This window comes from Microtus pennsylvanicus, chromosome 20 (assembly GCF_037038515.1).
Source record: "Microtus pennsylvanicus isolate mMicPen1 chromosome 20, mMicPen1.hap1, whole genome shotgun sequence".
Lineage (NCBI taxonomy): Eukaryota > Metazoa > Chordata > Mammalia > Rodentia > Cricetidae > Microtus > Microtus pennsylvanicus.
The window spans coordinates 20866149-20886998 of record NC_134598.1 but is presented as its reverse complement, the minus strand read 5'-3'; the positions used below and the strand labels follow the sequence as shown (position 1 = coordinate 20886998).

The window sequence follows — 20850 nt, the reverse complement described above, 5'->3', positions numbered from 1 at the left end:
ATTATCACTGGAACCAAAGCAAACGAATTACTTTTAAAAGGAATTGTTCAGAATAATGGGCCTAGCATGCTTTTGTTATTTCTAAGGAAGGGACTAAATGAATAAATCCTTTGCATCACCCCGAGTTGCTTCTTACACGCAGCAAAGACTAATGGATGTTGTTTCTGCTCCCAGTGTTTTTCTCAAGCAGTTTTCAAACCCACTAAATGATTTCTTTCCTTTAAGATACTTATGTTCGCTGAATAGGATTGAAAAGAATAGTGCTAAAACACAGCCTGTTACTCTATCACTTCTGCCTTGATTGGGAAACAAAACCAAAGAATAATCCAAATGCCTTTTTACAGCATTTACTACGTCTGGCTGAGGAGGTCATTCTGTAGGACGCTGAAAGGGAAAAGACCGTGATCAGCAAACCCTTGCTCGCAGAGGTTGTCATGAATGTGACATTTTATACGGTGCCACTATTTGTTCATGGGACTGTAGTGCAGTCAGTTATAAAATAGAAGGTTCATTCTAACCCGTCGAAGTTTCTTACAGTAAACCAATCATAGTTGAATAAAGAGAAGACAGGATTAGGCTATTGTAGACTTAGTTCTTTTAAGTTTAATAATTAATATTTGCTCTAAGTATTTTATGGTTCATAACACACGAAAAGCAAACTATGAAAGAACTCTTGCTCATATCATTTAAAAATAAATATTTTCTGAGACTCTTAAAGCCAGGAATCTTATTCAAAGAATATGCCTCATGCTTGCACAGTGGTCAGCCTTGACCTCTTTAGACTGTTTCGTGTCTCTAAGCATAACCTGCTCTCCACATTTTTTTTTGCTTTGTTTTTTATTTTGCAGGAGAAAGTTTTATGTATAATCAGTAGTCTTCTTGCCCTTAGCTAAAGGCAAAACCACCACAAGAAAGTTTATTCTCTGTAGATTCAGGATATAAAAGGATCCATAGGTGTTCTCAAGGAGCGTAGCTGTGTAAAGATGCCATTTCTTTCTATTATATTTTCTAAGAAGTACTTTATAATAATAAAGGTATCTAATAAGTTCCATTTTTTTTTCAGTTTCACTGGTAAACAACAAGTTCACTTTTTTAAAATAGGAATCTGTTGTATTCTTCATGAAGGTGATGAATTACTAGCCAGGGTGCCTTATTGGAGAATGAAGAACAAAGACCTATGTAATTAAACATCTGTAGCTATACAGCTGCCCACCTTCTCAGTATTCAGCATTGAAGTGTCTACACTGTTCATCCATTCATTAAACATTTGGTGTAGAACTTCCCTGCCACTTAGTACCTCCATGGATCATCTACCCTTCCTTGTTTTTTACTGGCTTATTTAAATTTTAAAGGGAGCTTTCTCTTGAGAGAGTACAACATAGATACTATTAAGAGTGTTTCCTAGGTGTATGTGATAGCATATTTCTGCAATACCAGCATGGACGAGCAGGGGAAGGAAGATCATGACAAATTTAAGCCTAGCCTGGTCTACAGAGTGAGACCTTGTTACAAAGCATCAAAAAGTAAAATAAAAGCGTGTGTTTTCATACCTCTGCTGCGTTTGGAAAACTACTTAGAGCTTTCTTTTCTCTTTCACTCTCCAAATTAATCTTTGCACTTAAATCCATGACCAGTCTATTCATTTTTCTACTACTGATGTTTAAATAAGTATACCATTCATAAAAAAAAACCCTTTTTGACTTGATAGGAAAGACATTCTCACAGTTAAACTTTATATTCTCATCTCAAGTCACTCACTGCAACAGCTGACTTTCACAATCTACCCACAATTCCTGAAATATGGGTGAAATAAACAGGTACCGGTGAAATATAGGTGAAACTAATTAATTTACATTGATTGCATGAAAGTGTTTACACAATCTTAATATGCCTCTGTGAGTTTTTTTTTATTTCTCTTTTTCCCTCAAAACCAAAGATTTAAAGTGAAATGGTGACTAGTTAGGACTCTAAATTCTGTTTGAATATATCTCAATATTTAGGATTTTCCAAGTGTATATAACAACCCAGACCTAAACACTAATTGCTTCATTAAAACTCTCCTGCTAACTGTTTCTATTATATTTTGCTTTTGTTTATTGTGCTCTCAGTGTTATATAAACTTGGAATTCAGCTAGCATTAGAATATATATCTATGTAGAAGCTAATTATGTGGTGGTATGGTGATACATCTTATGTCTCACTCCTAGAATTTGAAATAAAAATAGATGAAATGAATCACTGATAATCGCATGGGTATACATCCTGAAAATTGCTGTGAAATCAGTAAAGGAAAATATGAATTTAAACTCTTAGCGTGAAGGTCCCTGTAGAATAAGTAGTGGAGTTTGTGTGGATGGAGCTTGATTTAAAAAAAAAAGCAGTTTGGAAATTGTCAAGATTAGTTTAAGTGCTTAGAGGCCACCTAAAATTTATAAATTTAAATTAAAATAAAATAAAATTAAAATGCTGAATAATTTAAATAACATGATTTTTCTTAACTATGAGAACTCCAGACATCTTCAAGCTAGTTTTTAAAGATATATTCCAAATTGTTAGCCAAAAGTTAAAAACTATTGCTCTTAGAACCTAGAGCTGTTGTCCTGACTTAGGTAAGCATTTAGATTATATCAGGGGCCTTGAGTCCAGCCTCAATACCCACTCAGGCTCTGAATTGAATGTCTATGGCAGACAAGGATCTGAGGGTAAAAAAAAATAACTCAAATACATTACTTCTGCATGTTCCTTAATTTTTGTGCAAGGGGAGAAAGTGAGGTGAGAGGCACAGAGAAGAAGAAAAGGGGGAAGAATAAGGAGAAGAAATAAGAAGGAAAGTAAGGAGAAGAAGTAGGTAGAAGATGGGGAGGACGAGAAGGGGAAGTAAAAAGGAGACTACGGGGTAGAAGAAGTAGCAAGGAGAAGAGGAGGAGGAATGAGCAGGAGGAGAAGGATGAAAAAGAAGATGGGCTGATCTCCCTGTTTCTAGTTTTTTTCAGACATAGTTGGAAAATTCCATAGGCATGGACAAGGATAATGTACATGACGAAATCGCAAAAAGGACAGGTAGAACCTGACAAAACAGTACCCCAAAACAGGTGGCAGGACTCAGAAAAGGCCAACATTCAAAGGGAATTACCTGACATTTCAAACCATTACATAAAGTTACTAAAGGTCCCTGAATCCTGGATTCACCAATTCTCCTCATCCAACCTCTTTTGTGAGAACCAGCTTTGAGGGCACCGAGATTTGTTTGTTGGGAAAGATGGGGCATGGTACCATCCTACTCTGGGCCTGTCTTCTATAGACATTTCTATGTGGTCTGCTAGCAGGTAATTTTGTGGGATTGACTTCATGTAAATTTGACTGTTAGAAAAAAGAGTGGGTGTTATTGCTCTAAGGCTTCATGTTGTAGGGGTATGAAGGAAGATCTTTCCATTGCCTGGGTAGAGATTACACTGCTGAGGTGTTTTGGTAATGAACTCCATTTTGAAGGGAAGAATCATGGCTTCACAAGGTTTTTATAGATATTACAGCGACTTTTTCAAAAGGCAAGTGTTCCTGTAGTTCTGAAAAACAGGTGCCCCATAAGTTGTACACTGCGGGTCTGCCTTTATGATCTGCCAGCTGTACATTTACTGTAGAGCCTTGTGGGCTCTGACACGATTATATTTCCAGGAGAGCATTTCAGTAGTTATTCAAAGATGCTGAAACATAATACATAAAAATATCGAGCACTAAAGGGATCATATGTATGTTAGAAAACTGTCTGTGATATATTGCTTCCTGTAGAAACAGATTTAAGTGTGTAGTGGTTTTCATTTTTTTCTCTCTTTTGGGCCCAGCCACCCAGCTCCCCAATAAATACACAGAGACGTATTTTTAATTACGAATGCCTGGCCTTAGCTTAGCTCATTTTTAGTCAGCTTTTCTAACTTAAAATATCCCATTTCTCTTTGGCTACGTTTTGCCTCTGGACTTTTTATTCTCTATATCTTTCTTTTCTTCCTACTCCATGGCAGACTCTGTGTCTGGGTGGCTGGCCCCTGGCATCCTCCTCTCCTTCTTCTTTTCTTGCTTCTCACTCGTCTCTCTCTTCCCTCTCTTCCCTAGAGTTCTATTTATTCTCTCTCCCTGCCAGCCCCACCTGCAAGTTAGGGAGAAAAGGGTTTATTTGATTTAAACTTCAACATTGCTGTTCATCGTCAAAGGAAGTCAGGACAGGAATTCAAACAGGACAGGAACCTGGAGGCAGGAACTGATGCAGAGTCCATGAAGATGCTGCTAACTGATTTTCTCCTCATGGATTGTTCAGCTTGCTTTCTGATAGAACCCAGGATGACCAGTCCAAGGGTGGTACCACCCACAGTGAGCTGAACTCTCACTGTCAATTAAGAAATCACTAATTAAGAAAATGCCTTACAGGCTGATCTTATGGAGGGATTTCCTTAACTGAGGTTCTCCCCTTTCAGATGACTCTAGCCTATGTCGACCTGGCATAAACCTATACAGCACAACCTTGCATTAAAATAAATAAATAAATAAATAAATAAATAAATAAATAAATAAATAAATAAATAAATAAATAAATGATGGGAAATGTGAGACATGAATGTGTGTTTTATACTAAGGCTAATTTTCCCTCTACCAGTGAGGCTATGAAATTAAATATGTTATATTGTAGCCACCATTTCATGGTGATCAGAGAATTTGCCACTCCAAACTAAGAGAGTAACAGACTCTGTGTAAATCTAAACCCACAATGGAAAACATTAGTTCTTATGTGGGGAAGTTACCTCGGATGCATGTCCTGCCACAGTGCTGTAGAGGATATACGATCAGGGCACAGGGCATTCCATATCTACCTTTACCAGGTATAGTCTATAGTGCATGACAGCTCTCCCATACTGCATTTGTTCACAAATGACTCTATGGAGTGCAAAATCCAGGATTTTCATGATGCTTTGGTTCCTATAAGTTCTTTTGTTTTTTTTTAATTAATTAATTTACTTTTTTAAAAAACAAACATCTACCTTCTCTCATTTTACATACCAATCCACGTTCCCAATTCCTCCCCTCCTCCCACTCCCTCCAACTTCCTCCCCACCCAACCCACCATCCACTCCTCAGAGACGGTAAGGCTTCCTATGGAATATCAACAAAGTCTAGCACATTGCCATGAGGCAGGGCCATGGTCCTCCCCACTATATGTAGTCTGTGCAAGGTATCCCTCCAAAGAGAATGATTTCTAAATGCCAGTGCAAGCAGTAGGGATAAATCTTGGTCTCACTACCAGTGTCCCTAGTCTCTGCCCCAGCCATGCAACTGTCACCCACATTCAGAGGGACTAGTTTGGTCCTATGCTGGTTCCTTCCCTGTCCGGCTGGAGTTGGTGAGCTCCCATTAGCTCAAGTAAGCTGTTTCAGTGGGTATCCCCATCATGGCCTTGATCCCTTGGCTCGTATTATATATACCTCCTCCCTCTCATCTACTAGACTTGGAGAGTTCAGGCAGTGCTCCCATGTGGATCTCTGCACCTGCTTCTGTCCATTGCTGGATGAAGGTTCTATGATGACATTTAAGACTGTCATCAGTCTGACTATAGGTCATGGCCAGATCAAGCACCCTCTCTACAACTGCTTAGGATCTTTGTGTATTCCTGGTAATTTCTCTAGTGTCAGGTTTCTTGCTAGCCCCGTAGTGACTCACTCAATCAAAACATCTCTTTTTTTTTTATCTCCATCTCTGTCCTTCCCCATCTCAACCATCTTTCCCCATTCAGTAGCATGCTTTTTTGTCTTATTGACTGTGTCCTTTCCTTTCCAGAAGCTTCTCAGTCTCAGAAGGTCTGATTTATTTATTATTGGACTCAGTGTATGTGCTACTGGTTTTATATTTAGAAAGTGTTCTTATGTATCCATGTGTAAAAGGCTATTTCTTATTTTCTCTTCTATGAAGTTCTGTGTGGTTGGATTTATATGAGGTCCTAGATCCACTTGGACTTGAGTTTTGTGCATGGGGATGGATATGGATCTATTTCCATTCTTCTATATGCTAACAGCCAGTTATGCCAACACCATTTGGTTAAGATGCTTTCTTTTTTTTTCATTACATACTTTTCACTCTTTTATCAAAAATCAGGGGTTCGTAGGTGTGTGGATTAATATCCGGGTCTTTGATTTGATTGCATTGTTCTGCCTGTCTGTTCTTATTCCAATACCAAGTTGTTTTCATTACTGTAGCTCTATATAGAGCGTGATGTCTGGGATGGTGATGCCTCTGGAAGTTCCCTTATTATACCGGATTGTTTTTGGCTATTATGGACTCTTTGTTTTTCAAAATGAAGTTGAGTATTGTTCTTTTAAGGTTTGTGAAAAATTGTGTTTGAATCTGTAAATTGCTTTTGGTAGGATTGTCCTTTTTGGATTTTCAAGACAGGGGTTCTCTGTAGCTCTTGTAGACTACGCTGTCCTTGAACTCACAGAGATCCTCCTGCCTCTGCCTCCCCAGTGATGGGATTAAAGGTACGAGTCATCACCACCTGGCAGGGTTGCTGTTTTAATTATGTTGATCTTCCCTATCCAGGAGCATGGGCACTCTTCTCTATTAAGATCTCTCTGTGGTGTCTCTAACCAAGCAGGTTCTTTGTCTAGGGATTTGAGGCTGTTTGAGAGTTTCTTTTGATGGTTAGGTAGAAGTAACTATCTCTAAGGCTTTGCATTCTGTTCATGTATAAGGTTAGAATTTCATGGATGCTTTACTAATAACAGATGGGAGAGTGTGTTTTAAAACCTCCACAACGTTATCATGATCATTTCTCTATGCTATGTTATGACTGAGTAGTTTCTTAGTCTCACTGTTTTCAATATAATATGTACAGTTTTTGCCACATACTTGGAATTTTCCCTCTAAAATGATTATCAGTTCCTCACATGCCCATATTAAGGATTTTCCAAGTCTAATTCTCACAGTTTGGTTATGAGTTATTCTAGAATTCATCTCCATCTTCTGACTTTTTTTTTTTTTACTTTGGTCAGTCAAGAAAAACCATACCATACACCAAATACTTTTCATGGTGTTTCTTTCACTGTATATCCATTCAAAGCTCTTACCTCTGCTTTACACAAAGTATGGAATAATTTCTTCCAATCAGGGTCTTAGCTGTTTTATAATAAGCATAGTCTTTCCTGCACTTCCGAAATCTAGTTCCCCATTTATTATCAAAGCTGCCTTACCATTTTTATTGCCACCAGCATTTTGATATAGACGACTCAGGTGATTGCTAAGGTTGAAATTCTTTACAGCGCTCTTCCTTGGATGCCCCCAGAATTTCTCATTATATTTCACTTGCAACAATTACAAGATTATTCTAAACTTCCCTGAAGCTTTTCTCCTTTAGCCATCTCCTACCCAGACACAAAATACTCCCACCTCTTTATGTGGGAGGATATCACATCTATATCACACTATAATCACATCCTATTCCTGGAACCACTATTTATTCTTTTTTCTTTGTCCTGCTCTACTGTAAAATCGGACATTTTTTAAATAGTAGAATGTATTTCTGGAAACTAGGAGGTCCAAGATCAAGCATCCCCAGATTATATGTTTCACGGTTCTCTCCTCCTCCAAGATGGTGTGGTGAGCATTGCATTCTTGCACGGAAGAACGGAAATGTCAAAGATGAACTTGGCCTACTTACCCAAAGATCCCTCCTAAGAAGGATCTAAAAAAACCTGACATCTTGAATTTTGCAGGAAAATGGATTGAGCTAGAAAACATCATTTTGAGTGAGGTAACCCAAAGACAGAAAGGCAAATATCACGTGTACTCACTCATAGGTGGTTTTTAAACATAAAGCAAAGAAAACCAGCCCACAAATCACAACCCCGGAAAATTTAGACAACAATGAGAGCCGTAAGAGAGACATACATAGATCTTGTCTACATGGGAAGTAGAAAAAGACAAGATCTCGTGAGTAAATCGGGAGCATGGGGACCTTGGGGAGGGGTTAAAGAGGAAGGGCAAGGCAAGGAAGGGAGCAGAGAAAAATGTAGTACTCAATAAAAGTCAATAAAAAAAGGATCAATCTCATTCAGAAGGACAGAATCTTCATAACCTAATTTCAACTACTTATCACATTGGCCATTAGGTTCTAGCATATGAATCTGTGGATGATTTATATTTACATGTATATTTATCCACCTGTATCAGTTTTCATTAAGTAAACTGTTAATCATTTATTGAAAATTTTAATACCATTATCCCTATAAAATAATTTAAGATAGTGTTTGCACCCAGTATGTTTTCAGCATGTTCTCAAGTTGTTAAGAACTGCATAGGGAGTTTCTCTAGAAACGCTTCTTCCCATTGGATTCATTCTTTTGGAAGGGGTGATGTTATTCAGTAGTGAATAGCATATACATTCTTTGGTGTTTTTCTAAAGTAGTACCTCCAGCCTTTTTTCCTTCTAACCATCTCCCGATGAGTGAGAGGACCAAGAAAGTGTTTTGAAAGCATCAACTGATATTCTTTCTGCTGTGTGTCCCCAGTCAATTCTGTAGTCATCCCTTACGCCCAATTCTCAGGCAGTGGGGGAAATTTTCTCAGAAGGTTAGAATACTCAATCAGCAGATATATAATCCTTATATAATCTGACTTCTCGTTGGTACACGTTAGAGAGAGTATAACCTGCAAACTTGCAGTGCTGGGAGAGAATGTCTTGCTTTCTCTAATCCAAAAGAAGAGTCATGTTATTAACACTAATAATAAAACCAGAAGATGCAAGCTCAGGACTATAGCCACCCATTGTAATTTTTTATTTTTAGAAACAGAAAATGTAGTAATATGGGGCAGCGGCAGGGGGGCTGCGTCCCCAAATCCCCAGCCACCTGGCTCGGCTAGCTTATGCCCCAAATAATTACACGGACACTGTATTCTTTTAAACACTGCCCTGGCCCATTTCTAATCATCTGTGTAGTGCCCCTAGGTGCGCTTACCGGGAAGATTCTAGCCTAAGTCCATCCTGGGTCGGAGCTGGGGCATGGTGTGCGTCTTCCCTGGAGCAGGTAGCATGGCGTCTCTCCTGAGGCGTCTGCTCCGGAGAGCAGAGCTGTGGAGACTGACCTCACTTCCTCTTCCTCCCAGCGTTCTGTTCTGTTTACTCCACCCACCTAAGGGTGGGCCTATCCAATGGGCCTAGCAGTTTCTTTATTGCTTAGCCAATGAAATCAACAAATTGATATATGACACTCCCACATCAAGAAAAGAATAAAATTATATAACACTGATTGAGGATATCATATCCTTGTCTGGTCATAGAGGTCTAGATTCTATTTATTTAAAGTTGGGGTTTTCATATTAGTAACTGAAATAATGTCTTACATGGAACAAAGTCACATACATCCTTAAGAAGACTCGAGATTTTTAAGATATGAAAGTAGAATGACACTCACTTGTGTGGCAATTTTCAAATAAAAAAAAACTAATATATCTTTCCAAGAAAATTAATTTACCTATCCAGTGACTCATTCATTAACCTGTTCAAATAATCTTCTTTTTAAGTAATATGATATATTTGAAATTCATGTGACTTATTAAATAAATGGAAATTAGCCTGAATGCTGGGACTTAATAGTGAAATTGGAGTTTTGAGAGTCTTCATTCATGTATGTGTAACAATAATTATCTACAGGGGCTAGAAAGTGATTCAAATATCCTGGAACTAAGAACATGATAAAGCACTTCCACAAACTGTTTCATTCTTGTCTTTCATGTGGTGTCATCCATTCCATTGCTAATAGGATAAAGCTGATTCCAAAGCTTCCAAAGCTCCCTGTGAGCACCAATTGTTTTGTGCCTGACTTAACTGGGTTTACACCTTTCAAAATTCCATACCCATTCCTTTTTAAATAAATAATAATCATTTTATTCAATATTCTGCACATAACAATTTGTTGTGCTATTTCATATGAAATTGCTATTTTCAAGATAGCACCTTTTTTTTGAAATTGTTTTTCCTATGAGATAGTAAAATTTCAGTCAGGCAAATAAGTAAATAAATGAAGAAACTAAACAGAGTTTATGTGAGTCACTCAAAACTGAACAGAAATATAGAAACTTTTGAAGGTGAGATTACATCTCTCTAAGGAGAGTTATTTCTGCTGTGTTTTGAAAACTGGGTATTGTCAGTTGATGGAATTAGAAGAAATATCTTCATTAGAAAGACAATGAAATACATCAGTTCTGAGGGAACAAAATCCAAGAATGTCTGAGCAACAGAAAGAAGGTCAATGCGGCTTAATCTAAAGGATCAAGTAGGAGACAAGGAACTGTTGGTAGTAAAGTTGCTGAGAGAATTATTCCTTTAAATGCCTGGCCTATGGTACATTGTCTATAGCTCTAGTGGATTGCTGTATACCCATAAACTTATGGGAGCAGCACTAGTTGATGGAGAGCGCTCTCAAGAAATAAAACAAAATGAAACAAGAAGAGAAGAGAAGAGAAGAGAAGAGAAGAGAAGAGAAGAGAAGAGAAGAGAAGAGAAGGGAGGAGAGGAGGGGAGAAGAGAGTGGAGCAGATGAGAGGAGAAGAGAAAAGAGGAGAAAAGAAATAGAAGCCAGGAATGGACCATTTGGGTGAAAACTTGCGGAATGTTAGGGAATGTATATGATCACTTTTAGTTACATACTTAATGTAATATCAAAAATAAACAAAAATAATATTCACAGTATCTTGCAAAAAGGCTAAATGAATGAAAAACAAGTTGGAAACACAATGTAATATTTATCTTGTAAAAAAAAACTGAGTAACACAATAAAATAACACATTTGAAACTTTTATTTAGAGCTGAGGAAATGGCTCAGTGGGTGAACTCCCTGCTTTATTTGCCCGAGGACTTGCCTTTTGGTTCCCAGCATCCAAGCAAATGTCCCAAGTGTTATACCCTGCACCTGTAACTACAGTGCTTAGCTGTACTTTTAGTTTGGATAGACAGAGACAAATGGTCCCTGGAACATATGAGCCAACCTACAGAGGCAAACATATGGGTTGTATGTTCAATGAGAGACTTTATTTCAATAAAAAAAAATGTGAGGGAAATCAAGTATGATACCCAGAATCAACATCTGGCCTCCATATTCTTAAACTCAAACATGGATGCATATGTGCCCATATGCACCCACTCAGATGAACATGTACATATACAACAACAACACAGGTATTTACATGTGCACACATTCATGCCAAGATGATTCCAGCCTATAAATGGAGGTGGAGTTTTTCTGTCCCGACTGCCTAGTCCCAAATAAACAAACCAAAGTTCTCATTAATTAATTATAGAATGCTTGGACCATAACTCAGCTTATTACTAACTAGCTATTACGTTTACATAAACCTACTTTTATTAATCTATATATTGCCACATGGCTCATGTCTTTATCTGTCTCCTAGCTTCTTGTTATCCTGCTCTGCCCTTCATCTCAGTCTTCAGCTTGATCATCCAAGCTAAAATCAGTAATTTTCTATAGACTATTCCTGTAGGTTAAGCAATTGGAACGATAAATTATTTTCCTACCTGTATTCTTATGCATATATCTTGTATATCTTGAAAATGCACACAGCAGGAGTTTTTATGGCAGCAACCTAAAAGCTAATTTTGCAATTAGCCATTGTATTTCCTAATGGAAAGTACATTCTTAGGTAATTTTTTTGGCAGTGTTTTCAATTTTTAAAGAGAAATTTTGTCAATTTGCATTGGCATTATTCAAAACATTGCCCTTACATACATTTTTTTGAAATAAATAAAAGAGATAATCTTTGTGTTTCAATCCTTTGTCCATCTCCATTAGTGATTAGCCACAGTAATGTAAATTTACCTTTTAAAGAAATTACTCTTTTATTTTTCAGATTGTCGCCTTGCGTGAGCAAAATGTTCATATTCAGAGAAAAATGGCATCAAGCGAGGGATCCAGAGAGTCAGAGCACCTGGAAGGGATGGAACCTGGCCAGAAAGTTCATGAAAAGGTATGATACACATGACCTGATTTAAGTGGAAATGTTTACTGGCCAATTCATTTGATAGGAATATAAAAAAAAATAAAACCATATGTTGAGTTTTTTATCATAAATTCACACTGGTTTTTTCCTTATTACTTTCAATTCTTTAATTTTAAAGATTAATGTGTTTGTCTTGTAGGTATATAGTTACACATATATATGTGACATGTTTATTAATTGCTGTCAATTCGATTATATACAATTTAATTTAATATTAAAGATATATAAAATATACAATTTAAACTCCATATAGAGTGCTTTGTATGGTACTGTCTTGGAAATACTATTCATAGGTTTCTCAATTTACAGGTATTTTGGCACACAGTGTATTAAAGAAAAAATGTCCTTAATAATAACTATTTTTCTTTTTTTATTTAGCACTTAAATTCTTTATCTTTTCTCACAGATCCCAGTCTTACTTCTGATAATAAAACACTGTGGGAGTCAATAGATGAAGCCATTTTACTTTACCACTTTCAGTCATTCACTGGTTCATTTATTCATTCACCTTTAGGAAGAAGCCATTTTTCTTTGCAATGCAGTTTAGACACAGGAAAGGTATATAAGTGGTCTGTGTAGCCACTATCAGAAGACGGTTACTGTGTTTCAAATGTAAGATGAGAAGCATAAATTGTAAGAGGCTCTTAAACTAGATGAAATATTTGCATAAACTGTGCTTAAAACTCAAGAGAATCTACTTGTTTGCCTGTAACACTTTATATTTTGGGACACCAAATCTCCTTAGGTATTAAGAGCACATGAGCTAAGTAGCTAAACTGTTGTAATTGGAAGTGCCAAGAGGCTCTAAAACCCAGAGATTAAGACGTGATGCAATGACAGAGCAAGACGCATTAGATTCCTGATGAAGTGTAAAGCGAGTGCTTCGTGGCTGAAGCTGTTGAAACAGACAGCGGGGCATGTCAGTCTTCTTCCTTCAGTGCTTAGGGAGCTCTGTAGCCCAGATGAGCTTCCAGGGATCACCTTCAGGCCTGACTTCCAACAACTGGACATATCTTCATATAGAACCCATCATTTTAGACTTCTCATATTTTATTGAAATATTAAGCTGAATGTTAATAATACATCAAAATTATGATGGTTTTATAAGCTGTGTGTGACGTTAAAGTAAAAAAAAACACATTTTTCTCTCCTCTAGGGCAGTCAGTGTGCCATGAACCTCTTTAGGGCAGCATATATGCATCAGGAAAACATTGAGGAAAGGGACATAAATTTTGCCATTGACATCACTTAAATGATTTCATCAGTAATAGATTTTTCTCAAACTATGAAAGCACAAATTTGGTTATGAAGATTAAATATATATATTACAATTTTTTTTACTCTGGCATCTAATAGAAAATATATAAAATATCATTTGTGTACGTGTATTACAAGATGAAAGAACTATTTGATACATGCTTTTAGGTGTAAGTAACTCAAATATTTGTCTTTTTTAACACACATATATGCAAATACATATGTATCTGCATTCTTCTACAGTTATGCACCAACAAATGATGTTTCATTTATGGACATGTGGCACAAAGAATATATATGCCAGCTATCACATGTAGTAAGCATGTCATCTAGTGTGTAACTAATCTGTGATTCCAAGGTGACAATATTGCTTCCTGATGAATTATTCATAATTCGGAAGACCTTCTCATTTTACGTAACACACGGCTCCATACTTTTTCTACTCAAAACATTGCTTCTAAGATGAACAGTCATTGGAAGATTTTAAGATAGTTTCTATCAGATTAATTTACAAGTTACAGCTACAGAACTAGGAGAATCGGCAATTCTGTTTAGCTTGTTTTGGTCTTGAATAGACTTCATACCTGCGGGTATACATATGAAGGATTCTGAAATACCGATGACTTGAAAACTTTTGCAGTTTTGTTCATTCTTTTGACAAGAACATAAACAAAACTTAAACATTGTGGTCATGGATAGCCTTTTTTTTTTCTTAAGTTTCTGACAAGCTTGGGTTGACAGTATATTATTATTGCTTAAAATACCACACACAGCCTTCAAAATGTGCTTCGTGCTGGATGGATAGTTTTATGTCAATTTGAAACAAGCTAAAGTCATCTGAGAAAAAATAACTTCAATTTTAAAAACATCTCCAGAAGATTAGGTTGTAGGCAAACCTGGAGGGCATTTCCTTCATTAGTGATATGCGAGGGAAGGCCCAGTCCACTACTGGTGATGCTAATCCCTAGGTTAATGGTACTGAGCTCTATTAGAAAGCCAGTAGACAGCACTTCTCCCCAATGGCTCCTGCCTATTGGATTCATCCCTGCTTGACTTCCTATCCTGACTTCTCCCTTGACTGACTACACTCTGCATGTGGAAGCCAAATAAATCCTTGTCCCCCCAGCTTTCGTTTGTTCATGGTGTTTCATCACAGCAATAAAACCTTAACTAAAACAGAAATCAATACCAGAATAGTGGGCTATTGCTGGGACAGACCTGACTGTGTAATTTTTGGACGCATTATGGAAGTACTTGGAACTTTGGGCAGGAAAAGCCATTCAGAGCTTGGCAAGCTGTTCGGTGCGAACTTGGAAGATAAGAAAGTTGAGAGAAACAATGGACAACAGACCCTTGGCTGTGGAGTTTAAGAGGGAAGCAGAGACTTCACAGGGCCTTTAGTGTGAAGAATCGGTAGCGTCTGGTCAGCTGGAGCAGAAACTAATAAACTGTGATTATCAGGAGACCAGAACCACTCAAGTACAACCTTTGCTTTTCTGAGACAATGAGCCAAGAAATTGGTGGTGATTAAGAAAAGACCAGCATTCCTAAGGTGAAGTATTCTTGGTAGTGTTTCCTTAGAGTCAGCACGGTCTCCTGGGAAGTAGTTGCTTTGAAGGCTTGAAGGGGCAGCTGAGGCTTGGCACTGTTCTAGGCCAGGAGAGGCAGCTGGTGAAGGGGGAGCAGGAGGACTGGTGGAAGCAAGCAATGAAGGGATCATGAAGAGAGTTGAGGCTTTGTACCTTAAAGAAGGTCCAGGGGAGGCTATTGGTGGAAGAGCAACACAATTACTGCAGAGACCTTAGCATTTTGGAGATGCCAGTACCCTATGGTGACCCCCAAAAATAACAACAGGTATGGAGTAGACGCGAATGACCACCAAGAAGAGCAGCCTAGAAAACAACCTGTGTGTATTACAAAGGGCAGAGCAGGAGAAGGGACTCAGGCCCCAACATTAATAGTTGCCAAGAATCAGATACTAAATAGATCATAGGCCCTAAGGGAAAATCTAACATTATTAATCCACTACAGAAACATATTGATAAAGCGATTCCTAATGACTTATGCCTATGTGAATAGATCATTGCATCATACAACCCTCATCAAAGAAACTTCTTCTTATAGTATATCGTAATTCATGCAGAGAACCACAAGCGGACAGTATATAGAATAGCACACAGCCTTAAATGGGTGTTCACCTGGTGCTCCCCCTCTGTGGTTTATGGCATCTGCTGCTTCTAGCACCTCCTTTTATCACCTATGTGGTTGGCTGCCACAAATTCCAGTAAATTCCGCAATAGTCCTACTCTCCTATCCTCCAGTTTCACTGATACAGAAATCGAGGAGGTGGAAATAAACCCTCCCTGCTCTGGCAGAGTTTGTTTAGAGGTGTTTGGAGGCAGTTTCAGATTATTCCAAAGCTTGGCTTCTCTTGTATCATTCAGATTCTTGTGACGTATGCTCACCTACTGCAATGGCTGGTGTCTGACTTCTGGATAGCCCACAGGTGATCGCCCACAGGTGGTGATGAGGTAGTGCACTTCTCAAGAGATGGAGCTGATAGAAGGTGATGGGGATATGGGGATAGTGGAAAGAACCAATGTATTCTTGAGGCTTCCTGTTGGTTTCTGCAAACTCCCCGTCTGATCACTTTCACATTCATTGTGCCATTGTGAAAATAGTAGCCAGAGTACAAAAGTATGGAAATACCCAACTTTGGACCATAGGCCTTCAAACTGTGTGCTAAATAAACCTTCTTCCTAAATTACCCCCCCCCAAAATGTGCTGTCTTTATCAGCTGCACCCTCTTTCCCGTGCTGGGGGATCTAGGTGGAAGAGAAGGCAGGGGAAAGCCACATCTCCCTTACACAACAGGACTTTTACACATATGAACTCAGAGAGACTTACATCACATGCAAGATGTACAAATCAAACCAGACCAAAAAGCACAGCACTGAGAATAGGAGATGCACACCAAGTCCTATAGGAAGGCATTTGCCTCTGACACCTTCTGAGGAAGGGAAAAATCAATTTTATCCAACTCAGTGTCACTGGGTATATTAACCACACTCTATGGCAGGCTCTACTCATAGGAGTCATTGGATAACTCAGAAGAATTCCGTGTTTTCAGAAATTAGATAGTTAGGGAGGCAGGAGAATCTGGGGGGATTTGGGATACTGGAAAGAATGCAATCCGAATAAAGTGTATAAAATCCTTGAATAAAAAGATAAAATAAAAAAAGCTTGCAAAGTTCAAAAGAATTTGAATAAAAAATAAAAATATCACAATGTTTATATCTCTATCTATTGACTAAAATAGTGTGCTATGCTTATCATATATGTATATATGCATATATATGGATCTGTGCTAAATTACATATATAATATTGCTTTCTCATCTATACATATAAACTTGGTGTGCAGGTGCTTCTGTTACCCTGTTTGAAAATTACCCATTTGTTTTCACACCCTTCATAGGACATATTTTAAAATTATATATATATATATATATATATATATATATATATATATATATATCATTATTTTTCTCTGTGTGTGTATTTCTGTGTGTGATGTGCATATGTGAGATATATTATGAACATGTGTGTGCGGGTACCCATGCAGTCCAGAAGAGAGCATAAGATGGAACTAGGGTTACACAGGGTTGTGAGTAGAACCCTTCCAGGTCTTCTGGAAGAGAGGCCACTAAGACAGTGTCCTTAACTGCTTAGTCACCTCTCCAGCTCTTATACATTGTTATTTCTATATTACTACCGGATTTCTCAGATAACAGTTTTTCTCCAACACTAGCTTGCTTCAGAATTCTTGCTTCTCATTGTGAAACTGTTTGGTTTCTCTTTTGTTCTCTCATGCATTTGGGTTAAGGATAAAGAGGGTCCTAAGTGGCCTGCTTTTGTCTTTCTCCAGCGTCTATCCAATGGCTCCATAGACTCCACGGATGACACCAGCCAGATAGTCGAGCTACAAGAGTTGCTTGAAAAGCAAAACTATGAAATGGCCCAAATGAAGGAACGCTTAACAGCTCTTTCTTCCCGAGTGGGAGAAGTGGAACAGGAAGCAGAGACAGCAAGGAAGGACCTCATAAAAACGGAAGAAATGAACACAAAGTATCAGAGGGACATCCGGGAGGTAGGTGGTTGGTTAATAGCGTTCTCTGTCTTTACGTCTTGAATGACTTTCCAAGGTTGTTCCAAAAATCTGTCTCCATCTCCTTCCCTAGCGACTGGTAACTTCTTGAAGACCATAATTAGGAATGTTATTTTAGTTATACTCTTTCAGTAAGATAGCAAGAGTTTACTTACTGACCCTTTAAATATGTATGAATGGAAAGCTTTGCTATCCAAGTCTCAGCTACTCTAAAGTCTTTGTAAAGATTTAATGACATCTCAAGGCTTCAAGGTTTTAAATTTGAATAACTGTGCTGGTGGGAATGAATCATGCTTTTCTGTGTTATATAGGAGTGCTCAAAACATTATTTTCACTTGTCTGTTATTTGTGTCTCTGAATGCCTGTTCATGAATATTCTATGCATATGTATAATATAACATTTCTTTTTTCTGTATATTCCTCTCTTGCTAGGCTTAGTATTGCTTTGTCTACAAAAAAAAAAAGAAAAAGAAAAGGAAAGAAAGGAAGGATTTAAATTTATTAAATTATTGAGGAACATATTTTATTTATAATGTCTTAATATTTAAATACCTACTAAGATAAATGTTGAAAATTCTTCTTTTTATTTTTCTTGCTTTCAAAAATACAGCCTTTTTCTATTTCTTAAATTTTTTTTTTTACATTTTACCTTTTCTACTTGTACAGTATCTTTTGAAGTATATTTTAGTATCTTCAAGTGTGTTTCTTTGTGGCTAGGTAGTTAATATTAGTAGTTCTATTAGTTGTCTTGAAATTTGTATTTCTTTTTTCTTGAAGCTATATCATCACACTTGCTCCCCTTGCCCCATTAAGAGTATTTGTAATAAAGTATCTTATTAGTTACGTTACTGAATGAATGGATCAATTCTCAGTCCTTAGAAGCGCTAGTTCATGTCCACTCTTCTGTCCTTGGAGAATGTGTTTTTCTCTGGGCTAGTCGCATGCCAATCTCTCCTGGATGTCCTCCGCTTTACTCTTCCCCTCACCTCAGCTGTTACAATGGTTGGCTTTTCTTCCCCTTCCTATAATGTCCTTTCCATTCAGTCTTCCATTGCTTTGTTTAAGCTAGTAAAGGTTAATGAGCCACACACAAATCAACCATAGACTCTCAGCTTCATTCTCTACCTCCCTTTTTTTCCCCTCTCACTTTCCCAGTGCTGTACCTAAAACTCCAAATGACATCTCAGCAATACTAACTTGGCATTCATTTCTTCTCATTCTTCTGGTAAAAGTTTGTTTTCAGAATTTCATGCATCCAATATTATTGCTTAGGCCAAAATCTTAACGGTTCCATGAAATTTTTTTTCAATTTCATGCTGTATTTGTTTACATGGTAAATCCTATAATCTATAAATCAATAAAGCAGTCTTCAACTGCTTTCTCTCTTTTTACGAAACCATTATCTTTGAAGATGATATTACAATACTCTACTTAGTAGTCTGTCCATGGCTTATGTCTTCTGAGGAATTGGTTCACACTACTTTTATTCTTATAATTTCTTAATTGCTTTATATTCTACTTTTAGTAACAATAAATCCATGTAAGTAGCTTGAAAAATATGACCATGTCATTCTAGCCCACTCTACTCAATTAAAGTAGACTCTTAAGCTAGTAGGACTTGCTTGGTTTTATTTTCTCATCCTCTGTCATTCACTCAAATGCTCCCCTCTTGAACACATGTTCTTTGACTTTGCTTTATATAGGTGCCAACTTTCCTTCATATTTCATTCCATTTTTTAATCCCCCAATACACATCCCTCCTTATCCTAGACATGTCCTTCATTGAGTCCTATTTGTTTCTCTTTTTTACCCTCCTTACACAACTGTTGAGCACATAATATCAAAAAAGCTTTTTTTTTACTAAATGGATACTTAATCCTTTATTAAAATATAATGTTAGAACATTCATTGACACATCACTCAGCATGAAGGAGAAAGAAGAATGAAGTCACAATTCCACTGAAATACTGATAATGAAACAACTTCATATAATCTCAGAGCTCATAGATATAGCTTGCTTCTTTGTTGCTTCCTATAGCTCAAATTCATAATAAATAGTGTAATTTAAGGAATATTAGGACCTCAGCCTTTTTAAGTCTACCTTTCACTATTACTTGAATTTTTGCTCATTCTCTAGTTCTTGTTCATAGTTCCAGAGATCTAGTTCCTTTATTTGCATTTTAAGCAGTCATATACTTTATGTTCGGCTATGTATCACAGAGAGGCTACTGTATCTCCTGTTCACCCTTCCTCATTGCACATTTTAAAATAACCCCTTAATATAAATTGTGCTTAGATAAAGGTGACCAAAAATCAGGTCAAACAGTAGGCAGCAACTGTATTGCCAGAGATTGATTCAGTAGGAATCTATTTTGATGGCTTAGGTCTTCCCTGGGGTAAGTAATTTTTATGTAATATATAATTGTACTTTGGAGGTTTCTAATTCCCTATGTGGCCATATTTCAGTTGAGACTTAGGAAAAGGGAGCATATCCCATTATCCCCTTCAAAGGGAGTTGGTAAGGAGATGTTTTAGGAGGCTGGCAGCAAATGGATGTGTCAATACTAGCTGTGAGATAGTAGGAAGTGACACTCTTGAATAGACCTGGGAAGGGCCTGCACTCAGTACACTCATCCTCCCTGTCTCCATAAAACTCCTACTATGTTCTGATTCTCCTCTCTAATGCCCCAGTGACATATGTGGAAAGTATTTTGTTTCATAAAAAAAAAAAAATAGCATCAGAGTGTTACCAAATTTGCATGGAAATTTGAGTAATCTAATTCTGTAATCTTGGATCATGGTCACTTATATTTGGCTTCAGAATAAATTCTTTTATTCTCTTTTAGTTGAGAATTATGTTTTGCATAACTCAATGGCAGCTTTCATACATTATTTCGGCCACTTAAATAACCAGTATTTTTGTCATTCTTCCCAAAAGTTAAAAGGATGTGAAATTCCTATCACTTAAACTCCAAGTCCAGACTCTGCTCCCTAGTAATATTTCCCTGGATTTTGATCTTATAAAGTCTGATGTATTGTGGATTTCTTAATAAAGAAAAAGATAATTCACCTTTATACCCTCTCAGAATTATAGCACATAGCATGTCAATATGGCATGAATAAAAAAACACTCTGAATAAATGAAGGAAAAACTCAGATAACAGGGTAACAACCAACCATTTAATTACAAATTGAAATGTGTTTCACATTGTATATAAGGACAATCTAATAAATCTGAACTGAGTTATATAATAATGTGCAGTCAACGGTTTCTGAGCATAGTTTTAACTGCTTTATTAAAAAATATGACCTTTCATTTTAGCTGCTCTTTGCATTAATACAAATCTAAAAGTAGATGCTGCTAAACATCATGCA

General features: G+C 37.2%; 1 protein-coding gene across 12 annotated transcripts in view; it reads left to right on the top strand.

Annotated features, from left to right (window-relative positions):
• The window catches only part of Ppfia2 (PPFI scaffold protein A2), a 345304-nt gene that overhangs the window by 233789 nt on the left and 90665 nt on the right, over positions 1-20850 (top strand). For all 12 annotated transcript variants that reach the window (XM_075954444.1, XM_075954445.1, XM_075954443.1 and 9 more), the window contains 2 exons: positions 11902-12018; positions 17236-17457. In XM_075954444.1, the coding sequence (XP_075810559.1) occupies positions 11902-12018; positions 17236-17457 (339 nt within the window). The remainder of the gene's footprint in view (positions 1-11901; positions 12019-17235; positions 17458-20850) is intronic.